At 28.2% G+C, this 19,242-nt stretch overlaps 1 protein-coding gene across 1 annotated transcript; it reads left to right on the top strand.

The window, feature by feature from the left end:
* Positions 1–1,016: 1,016 nt before the first annotated feature.
* LOC132923743 (protein BTG2-like) lies at positions 1,017–18,930 on the top strand. Its single transcript, XM_060987698.1, has 2 exons — positions 1,017–1,550; positions 14,913–18,930. The coding sequence occupies exon 2, from the start codon at positions 14,995–14,997 to the stop codon at positions 15,847–15,849; it is 855 nt and encodes a 284-aa protein (XP_060843681.1). The 5' UTR covers positions 1,017–1,550; positions 14,913–14,994; the 3' UTR covers positions 15,850–18,930.
* Positions 18,931–19,242: the final 312 nt, after the last annotated feature.

The following is a 19,242-nucleotide window of genomic DNA, read 5'->3' as shown; positions in this document are numbered from 1 at the left end:
AATTGTTCCCAAAATGGGGGAGCGTGTGGGATTTTATCGATTGTAGCGATGGGGCTCAAAGTTATGAACGCAGTTTTTGGTTTTACGTTAACTATAATAATATTCATTAAAACGATATCGTCGTGTTCGAAACACGTGGATTGATCGCTGCTCGTTTATTACGACGGAGGACACATGGCAGAGACGACTTCAACGACGATGATGATAATAATAATAATAATAACAATAATCATAACAACGCGCTGTTTGTTATGATTAACTCAACAGGTAGACAAGACGAAGACGACGACGGTATAATAACAACGAATAATAATACATATAGACAAATGCGGAGCGCCGCCGTGTGTGTAAACAATATAGCAGAGGGGGACTGTTCAACTGTGTTAAAACATTATCGTCACAGATTTCTGTAATACCGTAGGACTGTTGTGCGGATAATAGTCGAATAGAACTATAGAAGTATTATAGAAGTATAGATGTATAGAAGTTTAGAAGCGTACAAGTATAATAGAAGTCTGTGAATATGATATGATATTATTACATTGGATGCGGACGTAAAAAGACGTTAATATCCCCCGCCGCGGTTTTTGCGCAGTTGCCGTGTCGTCGCCGGCGTGCCGGACCAGCATCAGATGGTCTCTCTCCGGTCCGGTCTGGTGCGGTCGACGCGACCATACGACGATGACCCGGCCCGATGACGCCCGCGGTTACCACGGTCCGAGATCGACGAAAAAAAAAAAAAAAATGGTATACCAAAAACACACGATGGACGAAACGGCTTACTGTTACCACCACCACCACCACCGCCACCACCTACCCAACTATAATAATAACATAATAATATAATATATAATGCCATATAATGTAGGTACGACCGACGCCGCGTCGTCGTAGTCTCCTCCACATTTGTTGTTTGTCGGGTGTGAGCGTGTGCATGTGCGTGCGGCGGTCGGGCGCTTGTGCGTGCGGGCGACCCACCGACTACGTACGCGCCGCAGTGGTTGCATCGTCGCGCGTTCGCAATCAGTTTTACGCCGACCGCACAACAGCGAACACGCAGTCTGCCGTTGGCAGTCCTCTCACCGTCCGTCCGTCAGTCCGTCAGACCGCCTGTCATTCTCCCCCACTTGCTCCCCCCCACCCCCTTCGCAACCCACAAACACTAGTCGACCGACCGTCACCCCCGTCGCTCGGGACGCGCTCTGTCACTCGCTATCCGTCGTCCGTGTCGTCGTCGTCTCCCTCTTCGGCACCACAGCCGTCACTCTTTTGTCTTTCGCCGTTGCGCGAACGCTAGAGAGAACATAACCGAAAACCGTGCCGAGTCTCTTTCCGTCGCCGGTCGTACGCCGCAACACTCTGCTGTTGCAGTGCCGTAGTCCTTCTACCTCCCCCCCAAAATAAACAAAACACTTAACACGCCGAAATCTTTTTCGCTCTTTCCGGTAGAAGACCTCTGTTTGCCGCAGCGGATCCAACGTCGCCAGACAACAAGACCACCGGCCACGCAGAGTGCCGACCGATCTTCGCCGTACCCACGACTGCAACTGGTAAGTACGATTTACACATTATAATATTAATATTATTATACGTTACTTGTGTACGACGCACAGCCGCTGCCCGCGTGTTTATATTATAATTATTATTTGATAATACCTTGTTAGTTAGGTTAGGTTAGATTAACTAACCTAACCTAACTGTGTAGTGCGTATACTTGCCATTATATTATTATTGCGGTGTCATCGCCGTGCCGACTCTGCCGATTTTCCAGTCTTTTCTCGTACATAACCTACCTATAACGTATTTTTTTTCGTATTTTCGAAAGTCCCTCGTACTCGATCTCTCGGCCCGCGTCGCCTCGCTGCTCGCTCCCTCCCGGCAACGATGCCGCCGCGTTATTCCGCCACGAGGAACGAGAGAAAGTATAATATAATAATAATAGCGTACCTACCTATTTAGGCACTTGTGGTAAAAAAAAAAAAGAAAAAACCATCAAATAATAGAGCTAAAACAGACCTATTATTATTATTATTATTATTGTTTTGACGATATTTTGTGTTATTTTTTTATGCTGAGCGATTTTATTTCTGGGTTATGACCATCAGTAACATACATTCGTCGACTATGATTGTTTTTTAGGATAAAGGCAGTTTACACGGGCATATTCTTGCGTATCTATTATAGTTACATGCAATCGCGTAACTGCAGTTTTGATTTAAAATAATATTAACTAATCGTCGTCGTATAGCCGTGTAGGTAACATGTAGCGATTCGATAAGTGTAATATAGTGATATTGTATTATATTTAGTTGGTATAGTTGTACGTTATACCTATAATATAATATGTTACGATACGCGGCGGGTAACCTGCCTATAATATTACTATACTGTATAATATTTACAACAAATACGATAGGTGTTTTTCTCGCATCACGTACGCCACTGCCGCCGACCGCGTCTATTGTCTAGTATTTGCCAGTAGAAGCAGTAGTCAGAGCCGGTTTCAAGGGTAAGTCGACCGCGCGTGTGCTAATTTATTCTGATCGACCGAAAACAGGAAATCTCTCTTCAAAGCTTTTTTCCCATCGATCGATCGGAAATCGTGTTCGCGTATTTATTGCATATTATTATTTATCGGTTATTAATATATCATCATAGTTATTTTGGAGAAAAATCGCCATGGTTTCCTGTTATATTCTTGACTATCGCTATACCTGGTGTTACATCAAACTGCGCGCGAGAAAAGAGTGACGGGAAGGATCGCCAAATTTTTCGGAATTATAAAACGTTCTCTTAAACACTTGGAATACTTTGTATGTTTCTTAAGCCCAAGTGATGGGGAATTTTTTTTAAATTTAATTTTTCGTTTTCCCGATATCGTTACCTACTATAATACCTATTATTATTATTATTATTATTATTATTATTGCCTGACTATTATAAGATGCATGTTATATTACTATGTTTATCAAATATAGATTATAAAATAATATTATCTATGAGTTATCATTACTATTATTATTATTGTTAATAAACTTTCAGTTGAACGAGCTGATGTCTCGGGTGTGTGTCATTAGTGACATCAAACATTCAAACCAGTTCAAATAATTGGAACAATGCTGTCATTGTATTCTAAACTTTAACCCATATAATATTAGTTATTAGTCTAAATGGTAATTTACCATTCTATATAATATATAAGTATTTATAACAGAATCGGGTTTTCATTACGTATTATCATTTTGTTGAACGATTTAGATTAAAAAGAGTAATCTGTCTATTAACCTTTATGGCGTTATCGTCTTACAAATAATACATTTTTTTTGTCATAATGACGCGTAGATATGTGGTCCGTTTAATCATACTAAATAACTGTAGACACCAAAATAATCACGACATACTTTACTTGGATTGTTATAAAACTTTTAAAATTTCATTATTTAGTCAGTATTTTGGAATCGTATTGGTATTCTATAAATTAAGTACTAATTTTACCACAAGATCACATTGTTAATTTATAAAAACCTCTAAGAGGACGCTTCATCAGCATGTGTTATCTCCGTCTTACAAACGTACAACAGTAAAAATTGTTTCACGTGGGTAAGAACCACTAGGGGTATAGTCCAATTTAATAACCCAATTTTCACACTGTAAAAGAAAAAATTGGCTGTGCAACATCATTTTTGATTTTTTGATATCACTAATACGAAAAAAATGCTTATCGTTTCAAAATCTATTATTCTATTATTTTTGTATTTTTCAAACTTGAATAACTTTTTGTAGTTCTTATATTGAAAAAATAAAAACGATGTTGCCCAGTCCAAAATCTTCTCTTTCTAGTATGAACATTTGGTTGCTCAACTCGGGTTGTAGCCTGAGTATAGTCTTTGTCCGCGTGAAACTGTTTTATACGTTTGTAACCTAACCTAACGGTGACGACACATGTGGGTGAAGCGTCCTCTATTGTATTCAAGCGTCCCTTGAAACGTTTCACTTGAATGTTGTCTCCGTCGGATCTAGGACAATTGGTCCCCGTGAAAAAATGTCGTATGTGGACAATTGGTCCCCGTCATAATTTAATACTTGGACAATTAGTCCCTGGCGTAAAAGTAAAAAGTTAAATTCAAAATTTAATTAAAATTTATGTAAATCTCGAAAGCCTATACAAATAATTTAAAAGATCGTCTTTTGAAAAGTTATTATCAAAACTATTGAAAATAGAAATAATGTTTTTTTCTTTGTCACTTACAGGTTTCGACGATATTATTTATTATTATGTTCATTTTTATTTTTTTTTTAAACAAATAACTATTACCTATTATATTTTAAAAGTATTATATTATTGAAAAAACTTCTTTAAGAACGTTTATTGATTAGTAAAAAAATACTTTGTATTTACCATTTTACTTTTACGTCGGGGACTAATTGTCCGAGTCACAGATATATACAATAATATATATATTATATATATCTGTAGTCCGAGTATAAAATTATGACGGGAACCAATTGTCCGTGTACGACATTTTTTCGCGGGGACCAAATGTCCGCATACCGTCTCCGTCTAATCAACGTATAACATAGCCAATTTGTGTTCAGCAGAATCCATTTTATGCTGTTAAATTTACTATTACTGTACATTTACCTATTATAAAATTTAAAAGTAAGAATATTATCTAGGATATCTCATAGGGTTTTATTAATATTATAATTTTAAAACAAGTTATGAGCATTTTGAAGTTTTATATATTTTACATAGATTATAACTCACTTTAAAATTAAATAATGCGATGCCTTAGATAATACTCTTACCTTTAAGTTTGATAATAGATAAATTAACTTTAATATTTAAGATTTAGCTGAACGCAAATACATTATACTGTACGTCAGTAAGACGGAAACAATACATACGAGTAAGGCATCCTTAAAACCTATATATGAACCTAGCGTCTGCGTCTACAGCTTTGAGGAAATGCTTAACATTTTAATGTAAATAAAATTCAAATCTTTTAAAATAATACAATTAGACAATGGATTGATGCAATGATTTATAATGTAATGATATTACATAATGAATATAAGTTTTTTTATAAAATGTTTATGATAGGAAATAAACTACCTTACTTTCTCAACCATTTTATTAACAATTATCGTCCACTTCCATTCCGTGAATTTCTTCAAAATGCTTAAAGTGTAATTGGTGTTGCGGTTTTTTTAAATAACAAAAATATATAGATAATTTAAATTTTGAATTTTCTCAGTAATTTGACGGACCATTTATTCAGGTCTGAGTGTCTGACTAAAGCCAATATTTGAGAGTATTACATCGATACATTGGCATCTAATTATGGACGTCAAATATAAGTTTATGCTATTGTCTTAAACATGTGAAGAATTATTAACAATTAGTTTTAGTATTAATATTAAAGAAAATACATTTTATCTCCCATATAGTTTTATATTGGCTACCAGAGTTTTTAATGCTAATAATGCTATTGATAAATTACTTTAAAAAAAAAACTCAAGTGTAGTTTAATGATTTCAATTATTTTTGCTACGTATTGATTTATAATTAATATTTTAAGAATTCAGATGCAAGTACAATGTTTATTTAGTATAATAATTAATATGTTAAAAATATATGAATTTTTAAACATATATTACATACAAATTTTAAATTCTTTTAGTTAATTTTTTTTAGAGAAGTCATTAAAATGTATTGTAGCTGTTTATTTATAAATTGTATTAATGAATCAAATTTTAAAATGTACAAGTGTTGGGTAAGTTACTTAAAAAAGGTTTGTATGTTACTTCAACTGTTCCTTAGAATATAATTAATCATGTTAATCTTTAAATAAAATAAGGTACTTTTTCATCAAGGTAATTTCATCTTTAACCTAAATAAAGATGTAATGTAATTTCAACAAACAAATATAAAATATATCATGCTATTATTTCTACTATATTATTTATAGATATCTATGCTATATAGAAAATTCAATAGTTCACATAAATGTATCGTATTTTTATTAGTAATCTCGAAAATAACTAAGTAAGCAATCTAAGTAGATTATCATTAATCATTATTGCAGGTTGTAGGTACATATGTTATTTTTCAAACTATATATTGATTTCATAACCTTTCTTTTATAGTAGACCATGTTTTGTTTAATATATTCTAAAACGATGACATCAGTATCAACTATTAAACTATAATAATTAATTTATTATTAACATTTATGTTATGTCATTCTAATACATAGGTAAATAACATGCATATTTATACAGATAATCAATAGATAATAGTTAGGGTTTATTAAATATTGTTCAGTATTGATGTATTTTATTCCATCTAGGTTATCTAAAAACATTCATTAATTTACTAAATTTACTGACATAACTTTTACTTTTACATTGCTAGTATACATAGATTATCCACCTGAATTATATAAATGATAAAATAAAAATATTCTGTATACCTAATAACTAAAAAATAAAATAAAATAACTCGTACCTAAAGACTACTGTAGAATTTTATAAATGGTTAGGTTAGGTTACATAACATTGATTAACTTTAAATGCTTATGAATTTATGATAAAGATAATAGTATAAGTCAATAAGTGACTATTTAAACTAGAGTAACTAAATCAACCTATAATGTTTTTTAAAACATTATCATTTATTTTTATTAAGTTAAAATTTATATATAAAACTACCTATATAGATATTATAGATTAAAATTTAAAAAGTTTCATTTAAGTAATTAAAAAAAAGCAATTGTAAAATAAATTTTACTAAAGAGTATTTAAACCATTTTCATAAAATAATAACTATTGAATATAATATGATCAACATTTTATATAATATATTTAACAAGTATAAAATATGTACTTACATTGTTTATAACAATGATATCAATGAAAAAGTTATACAAGATATTGTATAAGTCAGTTGAGTTAATTTAATTTTAGATTATAACTATTTTATTTTATTAAAAATAATGTGCAATTAATAAAAAAAAAACATATTTTTGAATTCTTGTTGCTAATATTAAGATCTACCAATTAACTAATTAATTTCTAAATGTTGGCATAAGCTTCTAAAATAAATAATGTTTTTATATTCTACAAATAATGCTAATTTAAATCATAGAACCTTATTATATAGGTACTTAACTTTTTTTTTTATTTATTATATTGTTTTCCTAACAAAGTCATCTAACTAATTGAATAAAGTTTTTTTTTAAATGGCAATTTTCAAATTAATAATGTTAAATTATTTAAGAATATTTAAAAATTTACATTTTAACTTGAAGCAATGTACCAATAATTATTTTTGTTTAACTTTATACAGGTTTGAGATTCATAAATTTAATAAATTAATATAATGAACAACAAAAAATATTTTTTGTGTTATTCAATATTTAAATTATTTATTAGATCAATTTTATATTACATCCTATAAGCCATAATTCATATTTACTGTAAAATATTATACTTGTTAAATGACTTCATTATTGTATATAGATATGGTGTTGTGTTTTAATATAATGTTTAACAATAATGGAATATTATGTCTATTCTGTGCTATTAGTTAGTGACTTTGAATCATAACTAAAATCAAATAAAACAAAATACAATTAAAGGCTTTAAAGGAATACTGTAGGTGACTAGCTGCTTAAATAGACTTACATCTGGTATAAATGTTAGGTACACTATTTTTATAAATGTAGAATTATCTATTAACCATTATATATCATATTATGGAAAATCTAAAAGGCTAGGATTTATATATTTAATTTTTTTAATTTTATTACTTATTTAGTAACTTAAAAAAATATATTATTTTAGTCCTAAAAAGATATAAAAAAAGGTTAACAACCTATATTTTAGTATTTTGTTTATATATTTTAGGTCTTAAATATATTTTGTTAAGTCATATTTAAAGCTAATTAAAATTTTAAAACTTATATATTACTTCAAATAAAATGGTTAGGTTATAACTTATAAGTTATAACCATATGCTTAATAGATGCCATTATAATATATCTCTGTTATTTATTTTTGATGACTATCAGTTTTAGTTTATACTCAGGCTTATTTTTACCTACCATATATTGCAATTTCTAACTTTTCATATAGTTTTGAATATGTATTCTGTATGCTCACATTATATCAACCATTTCAAATCTTGTAAATACAAGATACATTTTTGCATTAAACCAATTTTAGGTTTGAGATGTCAATTTCTTTTAATAATTATATTTTATTTTGTTATAATTTAATGTTAAGTTCAATAAATAATAAATTAAACGATCTCCTAATCTTGATTAGGTACACAGTTATAAAATAGTAAATGTAGTAAGATGGAATTATTATCCAATTTTAAAATCAAAGATTAAGTAAATAATTAAACATATACATTTTTTTTAATTTATACATATATTTATTTAATTTTTTTATTCTAATTTTATAAAAGTGAAGTTTTATAATTGTCAACTTTTGTATTATAAAGCTTTTAGCTTATTGATATTAATATAATTGGTATACAATTTTCATTTTTTTATCTTCTATATAAATCGTGTTTTTTTTAAATATTTTAATGTTTGTGTCAGTTTTATAGTGGTCCTAATACAAATAATTGTATGTGTAGATTATATATATTTTTAAAATATTTAATTACTTTAGGATAGTGTAATTGCTAACGATTGGAATTAAACAGTCTAGTTTGTAATTTAGTAAATAACAATTTAGTATAAATATATTGGAAGAATATAAGTTATTTTTGATTAAGAAAAGAAAAAGTAATCAGAAATGTATGTAAATATTAATTAGGTATCTGCCTATTTACTATTTTATTTTTTAAGCTTTATTCTTTACAACATTGTATATATTTTGTTACTGATTACTATCATTAATTTCAATTTTTCTTTTAAAAATAGTACTTATAGCTTATAGGTATAATGAATAATTCTGTAATGATTATCTAGGCACCTTATTATACTGCATTACTTACATAAGGAATAAATTGCATATACTTGTCACAACAAAATATAATCTTAAAAAGTTGATACTTCCCTAAATATACAATATTTAAAAAAAAAAATGATGTTTTAAAACTAAAAAATAGTTAAATTAAACTTATTTTCATAGATATGTAGATGCCTAAGTTGCATAAGCGCAATATGAGTTTTAAATTTTGGAGTAATATTATTACTATTATATACTATTTTAAGTGCGACTTCCAAATTTTGATTTAACCAACATTTGGTTGATTCATTGATGAATTCTCCCAAAAAAGGTGTCCAATTTGAAATATTTTATTCACAACAATACTCTATGAAAATTTGAAGTTCAAATTTGGACGAAATTAGATCTTTAAATATGAATAAAGAATTAACAATTTTAGTTATTTTGCTATAATTCAAAAAGTATTAGTCTTTGAAACTTTGAAAGTTCTTACATTAAAATAGTATATACACAAAATCATTTTAAAAATATTAAAATTAACAATTACCTTTTAAAAGGTACTTGCAATTTTCTAATTGCTATTTTATGTTAATTTATTACATCTTTAGATATTGGTAATAAGAGGTAGAGACATTTCACACATCTGATTTTTCCATCTTACTAACTCATAACCGAGCTCATAACCTAATATAGTTTATGTTTAGAATAAATCAGTTTAATCTGAAATTTTAAAATTATAGTGAATGATTTATTATAAAATTTAAATGTAAGGATATTATCTAGGGGCCTACAGATGATATTTTGGAAATTTAATTTTTAAGCAAGTTAAAGGCGTTTTAAATAATACCTAAAATGTACAATTTTAAAATACTCATAATTTATTTTAAAATTAAAATATCAAAAATCCTACGTTGTGCTCCTTAATAGTTTTATCCAATTTTACCTTAAAAATTGATAGTAGATCAATTTACACTAATATTAAAAATAACGAAATTAATGGATTATTCAAAACGTAAAATTGTCTATGTTGTGTCTTGGGCGTTTATATAAAATAGAGGCGATACATCATGTGAGTGTAACATTCTCTTAAGGTATAAACATTTAATATAATGTTCATAAATTTAAAATTATTGAAATTACACGAGTGCTAATTATCATTGTCCTTCGCTTAAATAAGTTTTTCGTATATAATGATTTATGACTGAATTTTAATTTAATTCATCCATTAAAGTGACCTATTCATTAAAGAGATACACTTAAAATCACTATACTACAGAAGCTAATTTCTTAGTTTATTAATTTTATAATTATTTCGGTGAAACATTAAAATTTTTTTGTATATAACTTCATAGTTTTTAAGTTAATTGGCTTTTGACATTAAAATGTATTAAATTATAATAAGTAATAAATTACCTACATCAACTTAAATTTTAATTTTCATTAGAGTCCAAATTGTTTATTTGTATTTTTCTTATACGTTATTTGGTATCGAAAAATACTAGTCTACATATTATTGTTGTTCTGATAATAAAAAATAATGTGATATAAATACATGTAAGCATTTAAATGGTTAAAAAAGTCTATTCATTTTATAGAACGGTTTCAAACTTTCAAGTATTGCTAACTATTTTTTATAATATATTTCATAAATTGTTAACAGTGTACCTGTCATACACTATGTTTTTTCTTACATTTATTGTACATAGTATTAGTTATAAATTTTACTAATATTTTAGTATTTCAATGATTTTTTTAATTTAAATTTATCAAAAGCGTATGTGGTAATATGGGTATTATTTTTTCCGTATAAAAATGATTATCTTAAGAAATATCTTATTTTTTTTTCTAATTATCTTATGAATACTTAGAACCTATTTAGTGGTATAAATGGTATATCTTCTATTATATTATATTATCGCATATTTGTGAATACTTATGACTTTTTTCTTTGAAATAAAAATGTGTAGAAGTGGAAATAAAATAAGACGCGTTCGTGCATTTTTTATTATCCCTCTGATTATTTCACCAGTTCGTTGTTATTCAATATTTACAAAAATAAAAAATAAAATTTTAAAAATTTTTTTATTTTTAAATTTGTTAATTACTATAATACATTTCTTGATAAATAAAAAAATTATTTTTTGTTGTGTATTTGTTTACAATAATTACAGTAATTTGGTTTACTATATTAAATACAATTAGGTAATCACTCATCAGTTTAGTCATAAATATAAAATTTCATATCATATTATTTTTTTTATAGAGTATTTTAAGAGAATACAAAGCCAATTTGTAAAGTCAAAAAAACTTAATATTGATAATTTTAATTTGTAGATAATGTAATTATCCCTGCCTCTACTTAATACGTATTCTGAAAAATGATGTTATATAAAGTCTCGTATTCACGTTCTCAATTGGCTGTTTTAAATTATAATACAGTATATTGCAATTTTTTTGGACTAAATAGAAAATAGAATCCCATCACATAGTAATATTTGATGGTACAAATTTATATGTGTTGTGTTTTGATGGTTAATTAATCTTAAGTATAATTAAATTCTTAATTTTATGTTTAAATTATAATTACAAAAGTTACAAGTTTTTATCAACTGTGTAACCGTTTTTTAAAAATATATTAGGTACCTATGTCATATTTAATTTGTTTAATTGTATTAATTCTATCAGTTTAATAAATGAATGAACTCTTTTATGTCAATAATTATATTATTATACAACAGTCACACTTGCGTAAAAGTAATACACATTTGTAACTGTTGTAGCTACATTTCTTTCGCCTTTTACCAATCTCTGACTACATGTCTACATAATTTGTTTTTATTTTATAGTAGTGCAGTAACTATACATTTTAAGTTACCATAAGTAATTGAACGTTTTCGCATGTTGTAAAAAATTTAGCTATGCATGATAAAACATAAATGTGTACTATAATTACAATTAATTCTTAATTTTGAGTAGATAATTGTTATTGGCATTTAATTAAATTCCATAGAATGATTATAACTTTTATTATTCCAAAAAATAATAGTTGTAATTTCAATTGGAGATTAAAAAACACCAAATATGGATCAATGTGGATGATACGTACTATAGTTTAATTGTATAGTTATATCGAATCGCGAGATTAATAATATATGTCGTTTTTGAAGTGGTATGTAATCAAAACTGTTCGAAGAGAGGTAGGAGCGTAGGGCTATTGTGTTGCATACATTTTCTAAATTTTAATAATTTTTTACTGGTCTTTTAGTTATTTACATAATTCATAAATCTATGAAGATTTTAATATTTGTACCTAGTAATAAATGTGACAACAAATATAAATAACATAACAAATATTATATATGTTATTCCTATTATAAAATACTAATTAATAAACTACCTTTGGTCAATTATTATTGGTTGAATAATTATCTGTAAAAGTATAAATAAAGCTTATTTTCTTGTATGTTTACTTGTACAACTAAACTGTATATGTGGTGCTTATATGTAATATTATATTTAATTATTTATTTGAAGATGATTGTAGATAAAGGGTAGTAATATGTATGTATGTATGTATGTATGTGTATTATAGGTACATAATGAATCACCACGTTTATTATGTCACCTAACTACCGTGTTGTATTAATTATTGAAGTTTGAGACATTTTGGTATCAAACTACAGCGTATGCGTGTGGTTTTGTCATTTTTATAATTGCGTCTTATGCCCATAACATAATTAAGTTTGAATTTTAATTATTTAATATTACCTATATTTAATACTATTTGTAGTGGCGTTACAGTGAGTCGCAAAAATGCATATAATATATGTTTTATGTATTATGATATCAAACATGCTAAATCCTTTTTATCTTTTAATAATGTATTTATAAAAGTATTTTTAAATATTTACGTAAATTTCTTATACTATTTAAAGGGTGTTTTGTGTTGATACAAACTAATTTGAAAAAAAAAATAATTATGATTATAAGTACCTTTTTTTTCTGTAATTGTCAAGCAGATGATTTTATTGATACGTCAATGTATATTAATGCTGAAATTAGCAACCGATAAAATGCATATAGTGTGATCATAGTCTTACTGACCCTTTATAATTCGGTAGGTACACAACTACAATACTGGTGTTGAATAAATATTTTAATATTTATAGGAAAATAGACATAATTTGAGTAAAAAAACTTTTGAAAAAAATTAAAACTAACCTTTTTTGTGGAGGTAAACAGTATCTTATTATGGAGGAAAATGGACTTCGTCAACATTTTAATATATATTTGATATTAATTATTATATTTTTCAAATTATTATAGCTCTTAAACCTCATATAGTCATATTATCTTCTAAACCTATTATCGTGGACTATTATCCTTAGTAAATAAGGTTTATGTACATAATATAGTTTAAGAGGACGCTACACCCGCATTTGTTGTCTGTCTTATAGTGTACAACGGCAGTGTATTTAGTTTCGTTAATACCTACTTAGTTTTAATATTAAAGTGAATTAACCTATATTATCAAACTTAAAGGAATCTAATACCTAATAATGTCTAAGTTCTATTAAAGGTAGTTTTTTATATTTTAATTTTGAAAGAGTATAACAAACGCAGTAATCTCTCTTTATGCGTTATGATTATTTTACGATGTACCATGTCTCGTCACGTTCAGAAGACGGATGTATTATAAAAGTTAACGAAATAAGTTTAGACATAAAAATAATGATTTATTATGAGAATTATATAGGTTAGATTATACAAAATTCAAATTATAACATAATTTTAAAATAGAGTGCTGTTAAAAAAAGCACTCTGCCTAAAAACTAAACTACTAACTGAAGGGAAAATATTTTATTTAGAGGTGAATGACAATGTTACAACTAGGCAATCGGTTCACAAAAATCTTACAAGTTTGTATGATTGATTGACACACTAGCTGTATTTATATGTACCCAGCTAATAAGGTTATCAGTCTTTTAAACTTTCCGTTGTTAATATATTGGAGGTGAATTGTCCCGATTGTCGCATTATAGGTATATTTTATGAATTATCATATTATATTATTAGGTATCTATTATAAATGTAATAAATTGACTAATCTTAAACACGTATGCTATACAGGTCATCAGTATTTTTAAATTCTAACGAAATTTTGCTGTTACGTGTTTGTTAAATAAAAACTTCGAAGGGGGGTTTGACTTAAATTGAAATATTTAGATATGTATTTGTATGAAAAATAAAATATCTGCTTAAAAATTTAAAATAAAAAAAATTTGAAGAAGTTTATATCTCCATTGTATAAATATTATAAAGAATAATTATTTTTTTAATATCGTTAAATATACCTAAATTTGAAAATTTAATAAATCAGAATTTGAATAAATACAAAATTAACACAACAATTTAGTTGAAGATTCTTGGGAAATTACTTTGTATTTATTTATAAATTATAATTTTGTGTCGTACTTGTTAAATTATCAGTAAGCAGTGTGTATGTACATATTTTCTTATTTTCTTATTTCCTATTTTATATTATGATATTCAATTTTTGAATTTTTATAAAATAAATAAAAACTTTAATACGTATATGCGTTCTTAAGATGATAGGACCGATTTTTATATACCTAATTACATTTTTGTACACGAAATGATAATTCATTGCACTTCAAAAATATCATTCTGAGTGCTTGGAGCAAAATTCAGTTAACCATTCTTAAGTGTTCGATTTCCAGTTTGGATAGGTTAAAAGCATAATCAAACTTAAATCGTATATTTACTGTACAATCTTTTGTCGTCCGTCATATTTTCTTGAACATTTTTGTATTGTTCGATATGTTTGAAGTCAAATAAAAAAATAGTTAATCTAATTTCTTCATAATTTATCGAAGCGTATCGCCCCGTAAAGTTAATAATATTATGGTTTTTGTGTGTTGCAGGTTGTGCGATCGCGTTTTATAAAAATCACTTACATTGTCGTATATATAGCAATAGAATTGGCAGTATCATCGCAGCCGCACGATGAGGGTGGAACTGGAATCTGCCGTCAAGTTTATCATATCAATGCTGCGCGCAGGACACCGATCCAAGTTGGTACGCAGTAAGGGTGACAAGTTCTTTCTGGAACCCGAAATTGAGATGCTGCAGCTTTCGCTGTTGACCGTCATGAACCGCCAGTACAAAGACTTCTGGTTCCCGGAGTCTCCGAACCGTGGATCCGCGTACCGGTGCATAAGGATTAACAAGGACAAGATGGACCCGATCATCGCCCGCGCAGCTGACGCATGCGGCCTGTCGTGCCACCTGATCCGCGCGTACTTGCCCGACGAACTTACATTGTGGGTCGACCCGTCTGAAGTATCCTACCGCATTGGTGAGGAGGACGGAAGCATTTGCGTACTGTACGAGGGCCCGATACAACAACCGCACGAAATGGCCGCCACACAGCCGGGTCGACCTTCATCGTCATCGTCGTCTTCGTCTTCGGTGTCCACGTCGCCAGGATCGTTGTCCTCATCTTCGCCGCCGTTCAATAACAGCCACAACCGCAACAGCCATCTCCATCTCCAGCATCAACAGCAACAGCAGCATCTCCAGCAACAGCAGCAACAACATCAGCAACAACAGCAACAGCAACAGCAGCAGCAGCAACAGCAGCAACAACAACAACAACAGCAACAGCAACAGCAGCAACAACAACAACAACAACAACAGCAACAGCAGCAGCAAATACATCAGGCTGACGGCATGTATTCCAACTACACGTCCCCGGTTAAACCGTCGAACGTGATCACGTTCGTGCCGCCCTCATACGGATCTCCAGTACAATTCGTACATTCACCTTATCAGTCGTATCCCGCTTTTATTTCCAGTTAATTTTAGAGAAAACGTATTCACACCGATTCAAAAGGAAAAATGCTTATTTGATGTGTATTTTTAGTAATTAAGAATGAAACGAAAAAATTATTAAGAAGCTTATACATTTAGATTTATATTATTTATTAGGTAAGTACCTATATATACATATTTATTTGATATAATAATATATATTATATTAACAATACATATATAAGTATGTGTGTTGGTAAGATTTTATTTACAAACAAAAAAATAACATCGTAATTTATACACGAAGCACTCAGTATATTGCATTTTATACGATACCCATCCCTCTCCCAAATAAATCCCACCCATGACCACCCATTGATTGCAGTGATCTCACAAATCCTTAAGAAGTATACTGATAGGACGTTGAATTATTATTATCGGATTGTGTGCGATTCGTCTCCCTCTCGAGACGCAGTCTGTGATCACACGTTTCATTATAATAATAATACGTATGTGCACAATATGATACTATCATTATTATGTTATACCTATCTTTATGTCACCTATACTGCAAGAAAAAAATATCGATAATGGAAACCATTCCCAAACCCCACCCCTCCCCATTTAATTTTTGCAATTTGTACTGGGTGCTTACTTGAGAGCTGTCGAATATTATAAGGTCCTTAAAAAAAAAGCGAAAACAAAACAAATATAAGTAATGAGAGCTACTGAGTAGACTGGGTTGTGTAATACGTTTTCGAAGAAAATCGTTTGTAACCATGTTTTGTTTTGTATAATAATAAAATCTATCTATTTTGTGTATATGTGAGTGTGTGTAGGATTTTTTTTTTTTATAGCTGTTTAAATAACATTATTATAATTATTATTACTGTTCCATAAACAATATTAAAAATATTATATAGCTGTACGATGTACCTCATATATAAAAGGCTTTTAAAAATACTGAATATAAAAAAATCAATCTTTTACATTTCATTTTATAGTTATTATCGGTGTGTTGATAATATATCCATGATTGTAAAGCTGAAAAAAAAGAAATATCAAAAAAAAATAACATACCTATTATAATTTAATGTTATTAAAATAATTGTACACTTACATACACGATTAATAATTGTAATAATATTCGTCACCTTCCTCAACCACCATTACGGCCACCATCTCTCGTCGTGCAAGTTTGCAGACGCTTCCAATATTATTTTGTTTCTCGTTTAAAAAATGTAATTTTTTTGTTTTTGTTTCTTGAACGTGTGATAATTAAATATTGTTCATGTTCCGTTACCATGTCGGTGCGCGTATTTACGGTCAATTACTATTAGACTAAAATTTTTGTCATTCGACCGTATATATTACTATATTAATATATGTTTTACATTACATTCCGGCGAGGTGACGCGCGGCGTTGCATCGTATTTCGTCGAACATAATATGTGTCCACTTAATTTGCCGAACAAAATTTATTAATTTATTGATTATTAAAAAATTAAAACCATATATTGTTCCTTTAATGTTAAACGTTGATTTTTTTTAATTTTTTTCGTCTAAGTGGTACACAATTCGTACATTAAACGAGATAGAGCTTGGAGACCGATTGGCTAAAGCTAAATAGTTACATTATCTGCATTATAATTTATGATGATGTTTTTTTTTTCCATATGCACTGGTGGAATAAAGTGATAACGCGCCAGTGATTAAAAGGATTCATTTTTCTCATTCTATAAAAAGTTAAAAGTTAAATATTGAGCTAAAAGTTACGCGCAAACGCATGACGTAGTAATGTATAAATATATTCACAAATGTATGATTTTTCGCAAATAATTTGAGACTTTTACTACCAATATTTTATATAATCGTTTGGTCAATTAAAATTTGTATTTATATTTAACTATATTATTTTATTATGTATATTATCTTCGTTTTAACTTTTAATTATTATTATATTCAGTCCTCACGAATGGTTTATCGTGTTAATGAATTGTTTTTTTTTTAACTGATCTAACGTTTGCTAGTCGTAATATATATATTTATGCTGGTGTAATATTATGTCAATCAAAAGTATGTTAAAGGGAAATCACGTTGCACGATATTTGGGAATAGATTTGAGTACTAATATAATATACTATTATATTTCATATTTTATATAACGTGCCAGACTCAATGACAGAGGGAGTCTCCATATATTAAGACCTTGTAAATGTATTATAGTAATTGTAGATATTTTGCACTGATCTCTCTCTCTCCCTCTCCCTCCCTCTGTCTGCGTGTTCTAGAAGCAGTTCTGTCTATTTTATTTTTACTCAATATATCTCTCACCCCCTCACTCTATCTCTCATTCTCGGTTTCTCTTTCCATCTTGTTAATTTGTGTGTAGATGGACAGATAGATAGATAGATAGATAGAGAGATAACAATAAAATATCATAGTTTAGCTGTACATTCCCGTCGTAAATATTTAAAATCGTTTTCTGTACCCGGCATCGACTTCGTGATAATATTAACAATATATAAATAAATAAAGTTGTTGTGATACTTAGGCTTATTGCATACATTATACGTACGATATATAATATAATATATGTATATTATGTTATACTTGAACAATTTTTGTATCAAATAATAATGAACCTATATAATTGGCCTATATGTTTAATATATTATTGTAATTTTACTTTTTTTTTTTTTAATATTTATAATTGACCAAATTGTTTTATAGTATATCGTGTAAGTATTTAATGAAAAATTAAAACTTTGATATATATTTATACACATTACTCATACCTAAACCTAATACCCAGTTGTATGAATTTTATTATATACTACGTGCAACGGAAACGTGAATTTTAAAAACTATCCACGTCGATCTGTCATATATATATTATTTAAATTATAATAATATGTCGGATTTGTTTTTTCCGTACCATATCAATTAACTATTTTTAATGTTTACTTACAAAATTTACATAATTGATTTTTAAGCGCCCAGTCTTCTTGTGTTTTAATATATTATATTATGTAGTACCTGCATACATTATTACTATTTTATTATTTGATTTTTTTTTTTGTATTTTTACTTGTCCGAAAATATAATTGTTGTATTTCGAATGCGCCATGATTTATTGTATTTAAGTATATATGTGTATAAGTTTTTTTTGCTTCCTGTTATAGGTTTTAAAGTTTAATAATTTAAAACATTATAAATTATAATAATATTATTATTATTATTATATATTATTATTATTATTATTATTATTATCGGTGTTCTCTCAACTTTTGAATGTGATATACGTTTTGTAAGAAGAAAAATTATTAAAAATACCAATTATAAATTGATGTATAATTAAAAAAAAAAACGCTTTTTTACTTGTTATACCTATCCTAATTTTTAAGTTTTCAATGGTATTAAAATATGCATCTTTACGCT

Source organism: Rhopalosiphum padi, chromosome 3 (genome assembly GCF_020882245.1).
Source record: "Rhopalosiphum padi isolate XX-2018 chromosome 3, ASM2088224v1, whole genome shotgun sequence".
NCBI classification, from domain to species: Eukaryota; Metazoa; Arthropoda; class Insecta; order Hemiptera; family Aphididae; genus Rhopalosiphum; species Rhopalosiphum padi.
This window is presented reverse-complemented; position numbering and strand designations above follow the sequence as displayed.

Excerpts from the sequence above, each read along its gene's own strand:
- LOC132923743 (XM_060987698.1), top strand. The coding sequence starts at position 14,995 with ATGAGGGTGGAACTGGAATCTGCCGTCAAGTTTATCATATCAATGCTG.